Here is a 20,155-nt window from a genome sequence, read left to right as displayed (position 1 = left end):
TATATAGTGTTGAAGTATAAAAGAGAACAAGACAATCTATTTACAGATTATATACCATAGATAAATTCACATTAAGTTCTTCTAAAACTGAAATGGCTTTCATTGCCTTTTTATTTTCAAGTCCCTTAACTGTGGTGCTGTATATGTGAAGTTCCTTGCTGAAGTGGGTTATGTTTGGCTTGGAGTTTGACCACTTTTTCTTGTGAATGTGAAATTTCCCCAGGAGATGTAGAAGTTGGGTGAAATAGATCAAGTCTTTATGGGGAAACTGTGGCTGGGTGGCTAGAGCATTCGTCCTCCAATGTAAGAGTTGGGGGTTTGATTCCACCAGCAGTCACATGCTGAAGTGTCCCTGGACAAAACACTGAACCCCTCATTGCCTCCGGTGTGTGTCCCATCGGTGCATGAATGTGATCCAAAACACTGATTATTCTTTGTACAAAAATAGAGTGCTGTATGAATGGGTAAATGAGGGCACAGATTGTAGTGTAAAGTGCTTTGAGTATCTCGATAAGATAGAAAAGCGCTATATAAGTACAGTCCATTTTCCATCAAAGCATAGTAATAGTAATAGTAATGTCTTTCTGTAAGTTGAATTATTTGTCCAGTTTTCTGCTGTATAAGTTGTGGTGCTACCGTATTTTCCGCCGTACACGTCGCATCAATCCAAATATGTATGAAAAAGTGTAAAAATCCATAAATATGCTGCTTCGCTGTATATGTCGCATCTATTATGCGTCACCGCTGACGCATCGCGTTTGCTACGCGTCACCGATGACAACCCAGAAATGTGGGCCGGTGTTGCGCCAAAAATCGATGGGCTGCCAAATGGCGGCTGCTAGAGCATGCACGGGAGGACTTTAACAAGAGTTTAACAAGATTAACACTTAAAATTAATTATTTGTTTGCTCAAAATTATAGTAAATGTGTGTCTCAGTCTAACTTTTGCTTAAGAAATGCACTTTAATGGTCAAATTAGCTGCATATCGCCGGGGCGGTGCAACTGGTTTAAAGGTTGCTTCAAACAGCGAGCAGAACCAAGGTGGGGGGTATTATGGCAAGCCGATTGTGCCATTAATAGCTGGTGAAGATTCTCAGTCATCCAAGACATGGTAAATTCTAAAAATATTCAAGGAAAAAACAACAATAAAGTATAAAGTAAAGTATAATAAATAAAGTCCAGTTGTTTTTGTCTTGAACTGTTTTTATTTGTCATTACAGTCACGTTACCTATTACATGATACAACGGCATGCCATACTACTACTACTACTCTGCTGCCATCTAGTGGCTGAAAAAGGTACTGTTCAACTTTGTTTTCAGTTAGAATGAAAACGGTCATATCTCAGCCAAAAATTGGATTATAAATATGGGGAAAAAAATCCATAACTACGTCGCTTCGGCCTATAAGTTGCAGGGCATTCAAATTATGCAAAAAAAAAAAAACACCCCCCGCAACTTATAGGCCAAAAAATACGGTAAATAAACTGAATTGAATTAATAATAATAATAAGACATTTTATTTGTATAGCGCTTTTCTAAATAGTCAAAGACACTTTGAATTGTACATCTGTCCAGAATGCCATTATATGATTACATTAATAGAATAAATGAGAAATTGTTTCCATGTGTAGTTCACAGAATGTACAAGAATAGTCAGTATCAAGTTTAAATCTTTCCAGTGTTTTGTTAACAGGGTATACATTACATACATAAGAAGTGAGATTTCCTCTCCTGACCTGCGTGACGTCACGGCAGGCTGTCCTCTCTCCTCCCCCAAACATCGCCTGCATGTCTTCCACACGCTGATCTCATCAGGCCTTTGTTGGGAAACAAAAGAATGTTCAGGCATCTGTTTTCAGAAAAAACAAAGCCACAAGGTACAAAGACAGAGAAGAGGAAGTGAAGCTTTCTCTGATCAGAGAAAGTCTTTTGCAAAACTTATTTGGGCCTGCTTTTAGAATTCGATGAGCTCCTTTAAGCTCCTGAGATCTTGTTTCATTTATCTTTTAGTGCACGATTCCTGCGAACTTTAACCTTTGCCATCGAAGTTGTTTCAAGGTGGAGCTGGTATTTCCTGTATATCCTGCTCAGTCGGCTCCTGCTGCTTCTCTCTCAGTTATGTACTCTTTGTTGTTGTTTGGTCCTTCTGTTCTTCCTTGAAGGAAACAAAGTGCTATGCGTTGTCATCGTTGTATGTTTCCATACAATGACCAAGTTTGTGCTCTGACGTGGGAGGTGGGGCGTGGTGGGCAGCTGTGTAGGCACCCAGGGAGCAGTTAGGGATTGGGTGTCATCGTGCTCAAAAAGGAGCGTCACGACATGTGGGTATGGTGGGAAGTTGAACCTGCAATTTTCTAGTCCCAAGTCGGTTGCCCTACCTCAACACCACAGCGGCTCCAACTTACTGGTAACTTAACTTGTAGACAACTTAATTAAGATCACTTAGTTGTCCAGAAACTCATCTTCAACACAGTCTGAGCATTTACTTATCTTTGCCATGAAATATTACAGTCAACCTTGTCTGTCTGTTAGCAAAATATCTCATGAACTGCAGGACAGATTTTAATGAAACATTCAGGAAGGAACCACTGGATGTACAGCTACAGTTCTTTAACTTATGGAGTCAACCCAAATCAAGATGGCCGCCAGAGCTAATCGGACTTAGCTACCACAAAAATGGCTGAAACTCAGCTAATTATTCAGATATACGAGTAAAAGTTAGTATGGTAGTAGCTGAGTATCGCCCTCAACAAACTCTGAGTACTACACACTGCAATATTTTGACTGAAACTTGCTTGTACCTGTTGGTGTCAAACCCTGTTTGTCTGTTAGCAAAATATTTCACAAACCACTGGATGAATTTTTAACAAAATTTTCTAACATTGGATGTACCTCTACAATTCACTAACTTTAGGAGTAAACCCAACTCAAGCCTCCAGAGCTAATCGAACTTAGCCTACACAAAAATGTCCATAACTCGGTTAGTTTTACAGATACTGAGCTGAAGTGTGGTAGTAGCTGAGAGTCATCTTTAACACATGTTTTAAGGACTAACAGACCACAAGAATGCTGTAACTAGAGAAATTGCATTTTCTGCCAAAATGAAGTGTGACTACTTATTGCTGATTAACTTGCTGAAAAACAGCTGGAATTTGCTAAATAAACATGCTGAATTGTAGCTGAAATGAAAGAACAAGCAGAAACAGAAAGAACACATATTTGCTGAATTAGGTTTAAATAAGCAGAAATTAGAACAAAATGAAGAAATCAGCTAAAAAAGCTGAAATTAGCAAAAAATAGTTGAAAAGGTAGAAAGAAGCTTCAACTACCAGAAGGAAGCAGAAAAAGCTGAAATAAGCTAAAAAAAATGTAGAATTAGCTGCAAAGGCTAAAATTAGCATAAAACAGCTAGAGTAGCTGAAATGGTAGAAAAAAGCCAAATTAGCAGAATTAAAAAGCTGAAAGGAGCATAAAAATCTGAAATTACCATAAAGAAGTTGTTAATTACAAGAATTGTTTTCTTCTTTCTGCACCCTTTTCATTCAGTGTTTTTTTTTTCTTTTTGATGAATTTGTTTTGTTTATTTTAAATGAATGAATAAATGAATAAATAACAAAAGAGCTAATTAGGCTGAAAGTAGCAAAAGATTACCATGAAAAACTTGAATTTCTCTGAAAACAGCTGAAATTAGCTAAAAATGCTGAAAAAGTAGAACAAGGTTAAGTTAGCAGAAGAAAGCAGAGTTTGCCCAATTAGGCTGAAAGAAGCATAAATGAGCAGAAAAAAGCTGAAATTAGCATAAACAGTGCTAGTAGCTGAAATAGCAGAAAAAGCTGAAACTTGAATAAATAAGCTGAAAGGAGCACAATAAGATGAAATTAGTAGAAATAAGTTAAAAGAAGCACAAAAATGTTGTAGTTAGCAGAAATAATCTGAAAGGAGCACAAAACAGTTGGGGAAAAAAAAAAACAGCTGAATGTAGCTGAAAAAGTTTAAATTTGCACAGGGAAGCTGAAAGAAGCTGAACCAAAACAAAATGTGAAAGGAGCAGGTTGTAAACAGATCTAAAGATTTGAAGGATGTAAAATGAGCTCAATACATTTTCTATGAGGAAAATAATGTCAGAAAAGGCTAAATATTTCAAAAAGGCTAAATATTTCAAAAAGCTAAAGTTGCACCAGTACCAATTAGGTCTCATAAAAGGATTGTTCTGAAAGAGCTGAACGTTTTGATGATTAAATAGCTTGAAAACTGGGACGAGAATCGTGCTGAAAGACGTACGGGAAGAAACAATGGATCACAATAGTGTGAATGCTTCATAAAGGTTTGACCAAAAGAACAACAAGCATGATTTCTGATGATGATGGCATCATGGCGGCACCTGCCTCAGTCAGAGCAGAGGAGTAGAAACCGGAAGTGAAAGGGTTAAGTCTGACTCCGCGTGCACCGAGCGTCCCTCCTCCCTTCGCTTTTCCATCCATCCATTTTTTTTTTTTTTTTAAATTTTATTTTACTCTGTGTTGTCAGTGTGGTGCCATCTGCAGGACTCGGTTCCTGAATTTGCGACAACTTATATATAAAAAAAAAAAAAAAAAAACCTAACGGTAGAGTTGTGGCTCGTTTCATGTGCGAGCCGCAGTTCTCCCTCAGCTCCTCCCGGGTTTGTTATGTCGAGAGGGGGCTTCTCGTTTCACCTCAATCCGCCCCAACTTTGGGATCCCGCTGACGCGCTATGACCTGAAGGTAAGACGGAGGAGGAGAATGGAGGCGATTACTCGAGTCTTTTTGGACTCGGTCGGTGTTCTCTTCCAGTTTTAGCCGAACGTTTTGAACTTTTAATCGCCGAGCTGAGTCACCGTCACAAACGAGGCGGGTCGCTTCACTTGACGTAAAAATGGCACCAGCCGTCCTGGTTCGGGACAGAAAGGACGTCAGGGGAAATAAGTTACTTTATTATATTTAGTTTGTTTCACATATGTGCTGACATGTTCGTAAACGCACCTCATTGACGAGTCTGACTCGTTTGGGCACATGTTTAGTTAGATTTTATTTAGGAATGTGTTTGTGAGGACTGAATCGAAGGGCAATATTCAAGAACTTCAGACATTTGAAGTTTCGACTTAAAGGTAAACAGTTTTTTTTAAGCCACTTTTTCCACGTGTTTTGAGTTTCTCATGCATTCTGGAGGTCTTGGCTTGGTGTGTTTTATAAAGTAGAAGTCCTCCAACAGTCAATTTTAATTCTTGTGTACACAAAAGGGTAAAAATCTGGTCAAAGACACTCAAAAAAAAAAAAAAAAAAAAATCAGATCATTTAATCCACTCAAGTTACCAGCACCATATCAGCTACCCTCTTCTGTTTATCAGCTGTTGATGAACAGGAAGCAAACCGGGAAAAAAGGTCCCATTTAAGCCTTTCCTTGTATATCCCTGCAGTTTGTAAATGTTGAACTGGGCCTTGAGTTTTAGCCAAAAGCTACAAAAAACCTGACTCGTGTAAGTGCTTAAACTCTATTTACAGCCATCATACATCAGCAAAAGTAGCATGGATAGATACCATCTTTGATTCATCCTATACGCCCAAAGGTTTGATGTTTTTGTCCAAAATGACATTATTTTTTAATAACGCTAAAATATTCTTACACCCTTTTAGAAACTGTTTGGTTCCCAGATGGTAAAATGGTAAATGGACTGTACTTGTATAGTGCTTTTCTATCTAATCAAGCTACTCGTAGCACTTTACACTACAATCTGTGCCCTCATTTACCTCCACACACATTCATATACTGTATTATAGCGCTACATAGCTAATCTGGATCTGTAAACTAGTGCTTTTAGATCACGTTCATACACCGATGGCACACACATCAGAGGCAATGAGGGGTTCAGTGTCTTGCCCAGGGACATTTCAACATGTGACGGCTGGTGGAATTGAACCCACGCTCCCATTGTAGGACTACCGCTCTTACCACTCATCCACAGCTGCCCCCAGTTAGTCCAATCAGCTGCTTCTCCATTAGACCAAACAGTTGAATGTTCAAGGCAAAGTGGATCTTTGCTGTGGTTTTGTAATCAGTTCAGACTTACTGGAATGAGGAATCTAAGGTTTTCTGAGGCCATTCAAAGGTGAGACAAAGTTTTACAGCAGCAGGTTCTTTGGATGTCAATTGAATCTGTAACTAATGTTTGTGTTTATGCAAACATAAATTCTTGGAAACTGTTGACTTGGAAATTGTCAAGTCAGGAAAACAAAGCCCAGTTCTTTTGTGTCACTGCTTCTGGTGCTGAGATGTTTCTGTCTTCCTTCCAATTTCCAAACATTATTATTGAAACAAACTAACAGTAACTTATATGGGTTAAACTGTTCCTTGTTTTTCTCAGCAGGACCACACTTCTGGACATCACTGAAGTTGAATTGTACCTGACTGCATTTTTTTCCTGCTGATCTGAACTGAACTAACCACCTCGCCTGAGGCGAAGGTCTGGCCTGACTTCTTCTTTTTGCCACGCGTGAAAACCCCACCATCGTCATGCAGAGCTCATCCATCCGTCGTCAGGTGAAAAACATGGTCAACAATTTCACCGAGGCCGAGATTAAAGTTCGAGAAGCCACCTCGAACGACCCCTGGGGACCTCCCAGCACACTCATGGCCGAGATCGCAGACTTGACTTACAATGTGGTGACCTTCGCCGAGGTGATGGGAATCATCTGGAAAAGGCTGAACGATCATGGCAAAAACTGGCGTCATGTTTACAAGGCCCTCACGCTGCTGGACTATCTGGTGAAAATGGGCTCTGAGCGTGTGGCCAAATCCTCCCGAGACAACATATTTGCCATTCAAACGCTCAAAGACTTCCAGTACTTGGATCGAGACGGACGTGACCAAGGTGTCAATGTCCGAGAGAAGGCCAAACAATTGGTGGCTCTGTTGAAGGATGAGGAGAGGCTGAAGAAGGAGAGGAGCCACGCTTTGAAGACTAAATCTCGTTTGGGTGTGGGGAGTAATAGCAGCAGCAGCAGCAGCAGCATGGGGGTCAGCAGTAGCTCAACCTCTGGATACACAAGTTCTTCATACACAAGTCAGCAAGGCTTGGAGGATTTCAGTGTATGCAGAAACTCGTTGACAACCTACACCAGTGAGTAGCATGGTACTGTTACACAACTTAACAACACAAGCATTGTCATATCCAACAGTTGCATCAGTCACTTTGTTTTAACTTTTTAAAAATGTTTAATAAGCACTGATCTGAAAGATACCGGAGTGTTTCCTGGAGCATGTGACCTGTTATTGCTGAGGAATGCACAGGTGACAAGTCTCACCTTCATCTGATTAGCTATTATAAAAACATGGGGAAGAATGAAAGTAAAAGCAGAGTAAGTTAGATTTTCACTTAATGTCTGAACAGACAACTGGCAAATAATCAGAACTTTATTAGTGAGCATTTGTTCTTTGTACCGCTTTAGGAGCTTTGCCGTGAGTAAATTGCCTATAGATCCTTATACCAGAAGCATAATCCAACATTTAAACCTGACTAAATATAAAGTACACTTTCCTTGTGTTATGACTTAAATGTTTTAGTCTACCTCTCCGCTGACAGTCAGATATCTGCATTCCTTCCATTCTCCCCTGTAGTCCTGTCAGCTAAACTGGGTTTATATCAGAAAGAGGCCCAGCTCGTGTCACTCAGACTAATAGCCACAAGTGGAGACTTTTTGTGTTCAAAAAGCGTTCAATACAAGACTTACGAGACTTTTTGTGATTATTGAATTGCCTCTGCTACTGCAGCATGTAGTGACACAAAATAACTATCTAACCAGGTTGAGTCAAGTCCTCTGGACAGAAGAATAGAGGACCTGACTCATCCTTGTTGTTAGATTTATCTACCTGGATTATTGTGCATGCATCTCTCTCTGTTGAAACGTTTCATCTTTTATCCAAAGGACTTCTTCAGTCTAAGGAGCTGGACGCAAACGGTCATAAGCAATAGTGGATCAACCATTTTGCTGGTGACAGACAAAACTAGTTGTTCACATGTAATAGGAGGACCATCAGCCTAACAACTGATCGTTAGTGCCCTGATGGCCGCTTGCTATTCACAGAGGGCTGAGTGATACTAGCAATAACAGCATTGTAAGAGGGGGCCAGTTGAACACGGAGGCCACCGCCCCTGTTTAACAATCAACGAGTTCTCTTCACAAAGATGGCTTCCTTTACTCTTCTTTCTATCAAGGATGTGCACATCTTCATCCCTGAAAGAGTGACTGCTGGCCTGCAGATGAGTGTAGACTGCAGAGTCCTGGCCTGATGATGTTGATCTTCTGTGCTGGGCCATCCTTTTGGCCAGTGGCTGTTTAGTTTCTCCGCTGTACGACGGATCACAGCCCTCCTGACACTACACACAATATTACTCTGTTTGTGCCGGGGGACTGGGATGGACCAGGCTTTGCCGTAATGTATTTTGGAATTTGAAATCCACTGGGACGTCATGTTTAGAAAATAAACATCTCTGTTTTCTGAAACTCCCGCAACATACAGAACGACCACTGGTCCAGAGCTAGAACCCGTCCAGAAGACCTGGCTCAACTTTGTTGGGTATCTACTTGGATAACTGATCATGCATCAAGACAAAATAACTGTTCACTTGTAGAGTTCAGTGTTGTTGTACTTTAGTATAGCTCTGCCGCTTACTTCCAGTCCGATACATTTCAAGGGTACCTACCAATTCATCTCCACCCCTTTTTGTTAAGTCCTGGTTTCAGTTTAAGGAAGAAGGAAATTTGATTGTTTTTTTCCCTGTACCTTACACTTTTCATATCTCCAAGAGGTAAACAAACCATTACACGAGCCTAAGTTTGTATCATCAGTAGGATTAAGTAGCCAGACCGTTTTAAAATGTGTTGTCAGCTGGCAGCAGCACAGCTGTAGTTTGATAAAACATCTGCTTTTTAGATTCGCGTTGATTTCTTAGACTTGATTTGTTGAGGAAATGCAGGCTCACCCACAAATGCTGTCCAAAATTTTTATCACCACTGATGGTCAAAGCATCTTAATATTACTTGAATACATTTTATCATAAGATCACGTTTATGAAACTCTAGTAAGTCTTTTTTTCAAATGCTAATGTTTTTAAAGTGCTAAAGTCATGAATAAAATTTTTATGGGAAGTTCAAGAATTTAAATTGCTGTCTTTGTGAGCATATATTCATAAACAACAGTTTCCTTCTCTGTTCTGTGTGTCTTAATCGAAAAGTGGAAATAATAGCAGTCTCTTTGGCATTCAAGGACACCGGAGTGTGTAGACAGTTGGAACAAAATGCTGATGGATGGTGTAGGGGTTAGGAGGCTGGCAGCGGCTAATTTCCAGTGACTAGTCCAGCCTCTCTCGGAGGATATTGAGAGGCGGCACAGTGGAAGTGATTGGACTTTTTTAATATCTACGTAAGTTTGCCAACATGTGGCCTACTTTCCCTTTTTAGCCCAGTGATCTGCAGCCTGGCTCTCAGATTGGTATATTTCCACACTTCTTCATTTACTTCCCAAAACTTGAATGCATCCTGCTCCCAGAAGTTTCAAAGCATTATGTGGACCCCGCTCCAATGCATTCATTCCCCTACACACACTCCCCCACCACCACCAGCAGCAGCACGATCCACACAGCCGCTCCATTGTTCTCAATGCAGGCAAACTGTGGCAAGCCATGCCAGCAAAGGCCCTAAACAACAGGCAATAGGGCATTAACATGCAAAAAAAGTGCCAGCTCTTCCTGACCTTAAAAAAATATATAATCAACGTAGAATGTCTTTTTCTTTTTCTTTTTTTTCCTCCACCCTATTGCTCCCAATTCTTCCCCTAAACTCGCATCCCTGCGCTCTTTCTGTCCCTGTAGCCTCCTCTTCTCGACTCGCTCCGGACCTGGAACAAGCTATACCCGCCTCAACTGGAGAAGAGGAGCTGCAGCTGCAGCTGGCCCTGGCTATGAGCCGAGAAGAAAGTGAAAAGGTACCTCTAACGCAACACACACACAAGTACTTTTCCACTGTGCACAAACTGTCACTCGTCCAGCACATGAGCCCAACAGAAAGGTTTCTTGGCTGTGCTGCTGCTTACGTGTTCTGCTGTAGTCAAACATTAAACGACTTCCACCCACAGGCTCAGACTCTGTGAGATCCTGCCTGTCTTCAGTGGCACTGTTGCCCAGAGATGAAAGCGGTGTGCTTTTATGTTATCAATAACGCCCCCTTTGACCAATCAGTGTGAGTGATGCTGAATGAGTAAGCTGAGAGTGAAAGAGTGAGAAGGCAAACAGGATGTGTGCATCGATCCACTCCTGAACATCCATATTCTGCCCTGGACTTTATGACAGGGGCCTGTTTGAGGCTTCGGCTGAGCTGCTGCAGGAAAACTGGCATCCAAAACAGATTCTACATTTTTGTTTTAAATAAGCCAAGCTTATTTTAAACAGGAAAAAAAAAAGTATTTTCTGCCAAAATGCAGGGTGAATGCAGAGTGCTGAATAACTGTAAAAAAAATCTGTTAAAAAAGCTGAAACTGAATTGTCAAATTTAAAACAAACAGAACCAAAGCTACAATTAGCAAAACTGTACGTCCCTAAAAGGTAAAATTAGCAAAACTGTAATTAATGTAATTATTACTAGTAAAACGGTAATGAATGCCAAAACTAGAAAAATAGCTTCTTCTTTTGGCTTTTCCCTCTTCAGGAGTTACCACAGAGAGTCATCCTTCTCCATCTCACTTTGTCCTCTGTATAGAAAAATAGCTATAAGCTAAAATTAGCCAAAAAAAGTAGCTAAATGTTAAATTTAACTCAAGTCCCTAAAAGCTGTAATTAGCACAGTAGTAGCTAAAATGAGCTAAACCATAGCAAAAAGCCTAAATTTACAAAAATGTAGCGAAAAGTTACATTTTGCTCAATCATAGCTACAGCATCAGGAATAAAAGCATAAACACGAAACACAATCAGAAATAATGAAATACTAAATCAGATCAGACTGTGTTAAATGTCAGAGAGAGAGAGTCAGAGATTCTTTATTGTCATTCGCACCTCACGTGGTACATGTGGTGGAGCGAAATTATGTACACAGGGTCCCAGTTACATCCAACAATAAAATGTATAAGAAAAACAGTAATAACATCTAAGATATGAACTAAGAAAAACATCAACTAAATATACATTAAGCACTCATAACATAAAACATTGAACATCAGCACAAACATGAACATGAGTCTGTGTAAGCGGATGTGCACGCATGAACACATCAACAGTGAATACAGATGAGTTTTCAGGAGAGATTTAAAAGCAGAGACTGAAGTGACCTGTCTAATGTTAATGGGTTGTTCAAGAGTTTAGGGCCCATGACTGAAAAGGCTCAATATCCTCTGAGCTTCAACCTGGTTTTTGGTACAACCAAAAGCAGCTGGTCCGATGATCTCAAAGACTGAGAAGGAGCATAAGGATGAAGAAGGTCAGAAGTGTATGAGGATGCAAGGTCATTAATGTACTTAAATGTCAGCAGGATAGTTTAAAATCAATTCTGACCTGCACAGGAAGCCAGTGAAGGGCGAACAGAACCGGTGAGATGTTCTCAAACCTGCGAGTTCCTGTTAGTGGCCGAGCTGCAGCATTTTGGACGAACTGGAGATGTGAGAGGGAAGCCTGACTGACCCCAACATAAAGCGAGTTACAGTAGTCCAGCCAGGTTGTAATGAATGCACTGACTTAATTTTTCAAGGTCAGATCTGGTTAGTACGGACTTTTTAGCCATCTGCCATAGTTGAAAGAAGCTTTTTTTTTTTTTGAAGAACAGAGTTGAGCTGTTTATTAACCTTGAAATCCGTGTCTAAAACTATCCTGAGGTTGGTAACAGAATGCTTAGATATGGCTGAAGAGAGACCAGCTTTACAGGATCAGGGACAATGGTAGAGCTAGGGTTAAACATGATTACCTCAGTTTTCTGATCATTAAAACTTGAGAAGTTCGCAGCCATCCAAGTCTTGATGTCATCAAGACATTCCAGCAAAGGGCGAATGGTTAATCTCCAACTGTTGGGTTTCAAGGGCAGATAAATCTGAGAATCATCAGCATAACAATGAAAGGAAAGACCATGTTTCCTCAGGATAGACCCCAAGGAGAGCGGATACAATGAAAACAGAAGGGGTCCAAGAATGGAGCCTTGTGGAACCCCACAGGAAAGAGTCGCTGAAGCGAATAGACTATTACCAACATTAACACAAAAACTCCTGTCGCTCAGGTACGAACGGAACCATTGTAACACTGCACCCGTAATCCCAACCCACTGTTCTAACCGTGATAAAAGGATACTGTGGTCAACAGTGTCAAAAGCAGCTGTAAGGACGAGGAGTACCAGGATCACAAACTGACCAGAGTCATTTGCTAAAAGAATGTTGTTACAGACCCTTACTAAGGCTGTTTCAGTGCTGTGTAAATACTTAAAACCAAACTGAAAAACCTCAAGAATATAATTCAGTCAAGAACTTGTTTAATTGAATGAAAACTATTTTCTCCAAGATCTTAGAAAGAAAGGGAAGTTTGGAGATTGGTCTGAAGTTTGAGCAGGTTGAAGGGTCAAGTCCAGGACGTTTAATTAACGTAGTTACTACTACATGTTTAAAAACATTAGGAACCACACGTGTAGCCATGCTGCTGTTTATAATATCAAAAACAGAGGGTCCAATCGAGGGTAGGACTTGTTTAAAAAACGATGCAGGGATGGGATCAGCAGGGGACCCTAAGGGTTTCATATGACCAACGACAGCATTTAGAAATGAGAGGGAAATGGGTTCAAACTGACATGACTGTCGGCGAGGGAGATGGTGGGCTTTGGAGGAGAGGGCGTGCCCCAGAGTCCATCTTGGCACCAACACAACTGTTTTTTTTCCACTTTGGAGTATGCTGTTGTTGGTGGAGAATCGGTTTTGTTTGATTGTTCCTCGGACTGAAGAAGTCCGTTGGATGATGGACGAAATGTCTCAGCACAAAAAAAGAAACCGTGCAGATGACCTGACTGAACATTGTTGGATTTTATACCTGGATTATTGAGCATGAATTTTGGTAGGTTCAAACTTGTTAAAGACTGCTGAGCATGGGACAAAGACAGAGGGGTCAGCTGTGGTGTGAGGGATCAATGATCTAATCGACTCAACCTTTTTAACAAAGAATCTGAGAAAGTCGTTACTAGTATCTGCAGAGGCCTCCATGTTGGCAGACTGAGGCACGGTTAAAATGGAGTTAATGGTGTTGAAAAGAACATGGGGATTGTTGCTGTTTAAAACAATGATTTGGGAGAAGTACTTGTTTTTTTCCGTTTTAACGGTAGCCTGATAGTCTTTGTAACACGTTTTTAGCATGATAAGAAACCTGAAGTTTGTCCTTCTTCCATTTACGTTCTGCTTTCCTGCATTGTTGTATGGCTGCTCTGGTGAACATGTTCAACCAAGGGTGTGGTGCGTGCTTTGGTTGCCTGATTTTCAACGAGGCAACTAAGTCCAGCACCTTAACACAGGTCTCCTGATGTGCAGTGACTAGCTTGTGGGTGTTGATGTAAACAGAGGAATCAGAGACCGAGACAGAGTTGTTAGTAAAAGCAGAGTAGAAGAGTACAGCAGGTATTTTACGTATAATCATTACTAATAATAAGTCCCGTCTCCTAAATGAGCTGAATATTTTGATACCAACTGATTAAAGTTGCTGAATGCATGCTGAAGTAGTTCGATGCCAAGATTGTGGATGAAACTATTATTATTAACATTTATTTAACCAGAAAAATTCTATTGCAATCACAGATCTCTATTGCAAGGGAGGCCTGAGCCTGAAGGCAGCCTAATATGCATGTTTTTGGTTGGTGGGAGGAAACCAGGAGTATCCAGAGAAAACCCACGCAAGCACAAGAAGAACATGCAAATTCCACACAGAAAGATCCCAGGTCCAACCGGGGATTGAACCCAGTACCTTCTTGCTGTGAGGCAACAGTGCTAACCACTGAGCCATCATGCTGCCTATATAACTACAAACCGGATTCCAAAAAAGTTGGGACACTAAACAAACTGTGAATAAAAACTGAATGCAATGATGTGGAGATGGCAAATGTCTATTTTATTCGTAATATAACATAGATGGCAGATCAAAAGTTTAATCTGAATAAATGTAACATTTTGAAGGAAAAATATGTTGATTCAAAATTTCACAGTGTCAACAAATCCCAAAAAAGTTGGGACAAGTAGCAATAAGTGGCTGGAAAAAGGAAATAGAGCATATAACGAACAGCTGGAAGACCAATTAACACTAATTAGGTCAACTGACAACATGATTGGGTATAAAAAGAGCTTCTCAGAGTGTCAGTGTCTCTCAGAAGCCAATATGGCAAGAGGATCACCAATTCCACCATTGTTGCGCAGAAAGATAGTGCAGCAATACCAGAATGGTGTTACCCAGCGTAAAATAGCAAAGACTTAGTTATCATCATCAACCGTGCATAACATCATCAAAAGATTCAGAGAATCTGGAACAATCGCTGTGCGTAAGGGTCAAGGCCGTAAAACTCTACTGGATGCTCGTGATCTCCGGGCCCTTAAACGTCACTGCACCTCAAACAGGAATGCCACTGTCAAGGAAATAACAGAATGAACTCAGGAATACTTCCAGAAAGCATTGTCAGTGAACACAATCCACCGTGCCATCCGCCGTTGCCAGCTGAAACTCTACAGTGCAAAGAGGAAGCCATTTCTAAGCAAGCTCCACAAGCTGAGACGTTTGCACTGGGCAAGGGGTCATTTAAAATGGAGTGTGGCAAAATGGAAGACTGTTCTGTGGTCAGATGAGTCACGATTTGAAGTTCTTTATGGAACACTGGGACGCCATGTCATCCGGACCAGAGAGGACAAGGATAGCCCAAGTTGTTATCAACGCTCCGTTCAGAAGCCTGCATCACTGATGGTATGGGGTTGCATGAGCGCTTGTGGCATGGGCAGCTTGCATGTCTGGAAAGGCACCATTAATGCAGAGAACTATGTTCAGGTTCTAGAACAACATATGCTCCCATCTAGACGTCATCTCTTTCAGGGAAGACCCTGCATTTTTCAACACGATAATGCCAGACCACATTCTGCAGCAATCACAACATCATGGCTACGTAAGAGAAGGATCCGGGTACTGAAATGGCCAGCCTGCAGTCCAGATCTTTCACCTATACAGAACATTTGGTGCGTCATAAAAAGGAAGGTGCGACAAAGAAGGCCCAAAACGATTGAACAGTTAAGAGGCCTGTATTAGACATGAATGGGAAAGCATTCCTATTTCTAAACTTGAGAAACTGGTCTCCTCTGTCCCCAGACGTCTGTTGAGTGTTGTAAGAAGAAGGGGGGACGCCACACAGTGGTAAAAATGGACTAGTCCCAACTTTTTTGGGATTTGTTGATGCCATGAAATCTGGAAACAACAGATTTTTCCCTTAAAATGATACATTCTCTCAGTTTAAACCTTTGATCTGTGATTTGTGTTCTATTCTGAATAAAATATTAGATGTTGGCACGTCCACATCATTGCATTCAGTTTTTATTCACAATTTGTTTAATGTCCCAACTTTTTTGGAATCCCGTTTGTATATTATATTACTATTAAAAAGGAAAATGATGGTACAAAAACTAGTCGCACAAAAAGAAACCAATTGGCATCTCTGTGCTAGACCTCGGCTTTAAATGACTTGATAATTGTTTGATTCCACACTGACTCACTGCAGCAAAAATCAAGCATGCTCTGAACATGACCCTTTGGTTAGGCTTCCTCCTAATGCTTCCTGCTTGACTCTTAGCTGCCTCCCAAAGTGGATATGGATGAAAGGACTCAGCTCAAGATGGCTATGGATCTCAGCAAGAAGGAGTCCCACAAGGTGAAAGTAAGTTTGGACAAGAGAAGAGCCTTCTTTGGCATCTTCTGCCCTGCAGCATATCGTCTGTTGCTCTACACACTAAACAAAATAAATCTGCCAGTCCGGGTTGTTTCTTTTCAAGAGTCAACTTCATTCACTTCTCCATTTTCCTCCCTTCTAGATTGAATTTATAATCTTCATCCCTTTTTCATCTAGAAAAGGACATCTTCATAACCAACTACGTCTTCATCTTTGTGTTACACTAACCACTAGCCTTCCTTTTATTCCAGCTGGTTGATGTTCACATCCTGAACACTTTGGGATGGTTTGAATGGACTGACCTCTTCACTTTTATTGGGATGAATTAAAGAACTGCATGAATTGTGAGGAAACCCAAGCTTTATTTTTTTAAATTGAACATCACCTAATCATATTCCCTCTTTGCTTATTCCCTCACAGCCAGTCAAACAGGTACCTCCTGCCCCCCTGGACATGGATGAAGATGCCCAGCTCCAGTTAGCGCTTAGCCTGAGCAAGGAGGAGCACAAGCAGGTAGTCTTTGTAGCTGTGGAATTGCTACAGGGGGCAAGTTTTAAAAACACAATATGAATAATTTGCATCTTCGTTTGACAAGTAGCATGTTAAAGCTATAGTTATGCATAATCATCCTGTGTAATATATATATAGATGGATGGATGGATGGATAGAAACTTTTTTAAACTGTATAAAATCAAGATTTGCCTGAACATACTGGTGAGAATTTGACTTGTTTGATTTTTTTTTTTTTTGCACTGGTTTTTTTTTAAAGAATTAATTTTCCTGCTTAATTTTCTCCACTTAAAAAAAAACAAAAAACCTTTTACTATAATTTTTTATGTTATTCTTGCAGCCGGTGCACCTCCCCACTGTCTAAATCTGTTTCTTTGTCTATTCGCTCCCTTTTTACCTTTGTGCTAAAGTATGCTATAGCACAATAGAACTGCCCTGTTACAATGATGCTTTTTCTCTCTCTTTGGCCAGAGAATGTTCTGGTTTGTCCCAACTGAGTGCAAGTGTAACCATGGGATGATGGAGTTCTGAACATAGATATTTGGGCTGCAGCAGGGCCATAAATAACGTATAATGGGCAATATATGTATTTTTGCCCAAAGTGTCTCAGAGGCATCTATATATCTTTATCTGTTTACAGGAACAACTCAGTCGCCAAGGGAATGAGTCAGAGCTTCGAAAAGCTCTGGAGGAGAGTAAACGTGAAATGGAGGGAAAAGGCGGGGTATGTGTAAGCTTGTGTACAAATCACCAACCAAAATAAAAGTTCAAAGTAAACCAGCTTTATACTGATTGAGCAGCATCAACTGTCAGACATTAATGACTGTAAATGGAAACATTATGACGTGCTCACTTAAAATGAAATGCTAAGCTAACACAAATTTATTTTGTTTATTTGCTCAGTCTGCCTTTATGGACCTGGTAGATGTTTTTGCAGTGCCTACAGATGCGCCCCCTATTGATGGTCGCTGGAATAATACTGCCCCCCGGGCAGCAGCTGGCGCTGGGGGGACAGACCCCTGGGACTCCCTGGGTGAGTCTTGAGTTGACAAATTGATACAGTTCAAGCACTTGGTAGTTAAGCATGTTATAGTGAATTATTATGGATAAGTGTAACATGATAAATTGAACAATTTATTTGTATTAAAAATGGTATTTTTTCGAATGAAGACAACACTCAGAGGGCTGATTCTTCCTGGATGGTGCCCCCACCTTCCCACAGCCCCCCACCACCATGGGAGCCTCCATCTAATTCTTGGATTGCAGCACAAAATGATGTCTCCACCCTCAACCCTGCAGGCCGAGATTTGGCTTTTGCTGGAGTGTCAGGTGGGTGTTGGTCCTCACAAGCACTCATAAATGCAACTAAATGTTTTTAAGGAATTAAATTCTGTCTCCTTTTGGTTTATAAATGACTTCCTCCATAGTTGATCCATTTTCAGCTCCATCAGAAAGAACAGCAGCTAGAGGAGCTGCCAGTAACTTTCCACCTGAAAACCTATCAGGTAAAGAGTTTAAATTACCAGATCTGCATCAGGTTTTGGTGCTTACAACATCCTTACAATCGTCTTTACTCTCTTCTGCTAGATGGGGATTTTTTTGATGAGGCTATGGATGGTGGCAACACTGGTATTAATGGACGAAGGGTGGACAGTCCTGACCTCTATGAACTGACTAGTCTTAGAGAGAGCCTAGTTAACCCTACCCCTCGCACATGTAAGACACCCGAGGCCTTCCTGGGGCCCTCAGCAGCTTCCCTGGTAAACTTGGACACCTTGATTCCGACAAACCCTGCAGCCAAGACCACAAACCCCTTTTTGTCAGGTATTTATTGCAATATTTGCAGAATATGCCACAGCTATTTTGTCCAAAACTGTGTCAAATTATTTATTTAGATAAGGTTAATACTAAGATTGTATGTTTCTATTCTATTTTTCTTTCTGATTTAGGAATGAGTGCACCTTTATCCGCTAATCCATTCCAAAGTGAGCCGCAAAAGCCCAGCCTGAACGAGATGGCCTCTGCCCCTGCAGCTCCCCACACCACTTCTCTTCCATACAGTGCCTCTTTGCCCCTGCCTATGAGCCATCAGGGTGCCACCATCCCTTCATCAGTCACTCACCCTACTCATCCAAGTCTGGACCTGCCAGGGAAGCTCCCTGAACCCTTGTTGCCCTTCTCCTCAGCCATCAACCAGGAATCGCATGAGAGCAACCAGAACCCTTTCTTATAAGGACCATCTGAACAGGACAAACATGGTATCAAAATAGAGAAAATACCATTAGGTTATGCTTGTGGAATAACGCTCTTTCTGCAAACCAAACTACAACCCAAAAGACTTGTATGAAAAGCCTAAAAAGTTTTTGTTATAATGTTGGATAGATGCTTCTCTTGTTGCAAGCTGGTTCTGCTACTTCCAATAAGCTTGAAAGGAGATTACAAATTTTTATCAGAAAATTTAAGTGTAACGTAAAACCTCTTTAAGGCCATAATCTGTTGCTCACTGACTACAAATGCAAACTACACAAAAGCACATTTTGATAATACTTTTGTTGTACATGGACTCATCGGTGAGAACCAGTCGGATGCCTCTGGTTTTTGGTAATTGGGAACATTTACTATAAACAAAATTGTTCAGTGCCTGAAATGTTCCTGCATCAACACACTTAACTGCTACGCTTCTGTGGATCAGGATTTATTAGATTTATACGTGTGTATGGAATTAAATGCAAAATGAAATTACAGAATGAATTTACACATTATGCATCAGAATATGCAACGTTTGCAATGTAAATCTGGATTTTATCCATTGCTTGTGAAAAGTCCCATCTGATCTAATACGGCAGTGTATTTAAAACATTGTCATTCTTTAGATGTTTATTTTAAATTCCTTAGAGATAAATCCAAATGAATTTATTTTACTGCATCAGAATCCATAATAAAATGATGAAATATAAATGATACAAAATAAAATTAAAATAAAAACAACACTGGTTATGATGACATACAAAGGTGCACTTCATTGTTGCGGGGGTGAGTTATACAACTTTGTTGGCTTCTAATTGTGTATTTTTCCCCCTTTTTTAAATGTGACTCTGTTACACTTTTCATTGTTGTGCATCCAAGTTTGCAGAAGTTCCTTCTCCAACAGCTGATGTGCTTTTCAGTTTTTCAATAACAAAACTGACACCTCAAATTAAGTTTTCTGTACCAAACACTTTTTTTTCTCCAATGGTAATCCAACCTGAAATATTTAAATTTTAAACTTATTTATTGTGAAAAAGGAGGACAGATTCTAGCAGAGGGGGAGTCACCTGCTCTTAACCAATCATCACTCCTCACAAATCATGTGTCACCTGATCCCTCTAATTAACCCGATCAGAAGCGGAGTGGAGCGAGTCACGACTTCCTGTTTTTAGCCAAGTCTTCTAAATAATGTAATTTATTATTGACCATAGCTTACAATGGTGACACTGATGCTGAGTACCAGCAGGATTGAGAAGTGGTGATGTGCTCTGATGGAAATGTAGAAGTGCCAGTACCGAGTACAAGAGTACCAACTACGTTGAGCACTGACTGACAATACTGTCTTGTCCAAAAGTAAAAAAAAAAAAAAGGTTAAAAACAGAACAACTGGACTTTATTCTGAAGCTAAAGAGGTTTTGCTTCCCACCCAGAAGGAATTATCCATTCAAAAATTGG

The 20,155-nt window shown here is 40.5% G+C and overlaps 1 protein-coding gene across 1 annotated transcript; it reads left to right on the top strand.

The window, feature by feature from the left end:
• The first annotated feature begins 4,515 nt into the window (after nt 1-4,515).
• epn3a (epsin 3a) lies at nt 4,516-18,964 on the top strand. Its single transcript, XM_037689037.1, has 11 exons — nt 4,516-4,744; nt 6,382-7,137; nt 9,889-10,001; nt 15,848-15,931; nt 16,364-16,456; nt 17,094-17,177; nt 17,357-17,486; nt 17,624-17,782; nt 17,881-17,958; nt 18,041-18,277; nt 18,403-18,964. Exons 2-11 carry the CDS (start codon nt 6,531-6,533, stop codon nt 18,684-18,686), a joined length of 1,869 nt encoding a protein of 622 aa, XP_037544965.1. The 5' UTR covers nt 4,516-4,744; nt 6,382-6,530; the 3' UTR covers nt 18,687-18,964.
• The last annotated feature ends 1,191 nt before the right edge of the window (nt 18,965-20,155 follow it).

Source organism: Nematolebias whitei, chromosome 15 (assembly GCF_014905685.2).
Source record: "Nematolebias whitei isolate Nwh7 chromosome 15, NemWhi1, whole genome shotgun sequence".
NCBI lineage: Eukaryota > Metazoa > Chordata > Actinopteri > Cyprinodontiformes > Rivulidae > Nematolebias > Nematolebias whitei.
This window is presented reverse-complemented; position numbering and strand designations above follow the sequence as displayed.

Bases quoted from the DNA above. Each gene is read 5' to 3' on its own strand.
- epn3a (XM_037689037.1), top strand. From the start codon at position 6,531: ATGCAGAGCTCATCCATCCGTCGTCAGGTGAAAAACATGGTCAACAAT. The intron at 7,138-9,888 runs GTGAGTAGCATG...CTGTCCCTGTAG, and splicing joins CTCGTTGACAACCTACACCA to CCTCCTCTTCTCGACTCGCT. The intron at 10,002-15,847 runs GTACCTCTAACG...CTTGACTCTTAG, and splicing joins GCCGAGAAGAAAGTGAAAAG to CTGCCTCCCAAAGTGGATAT.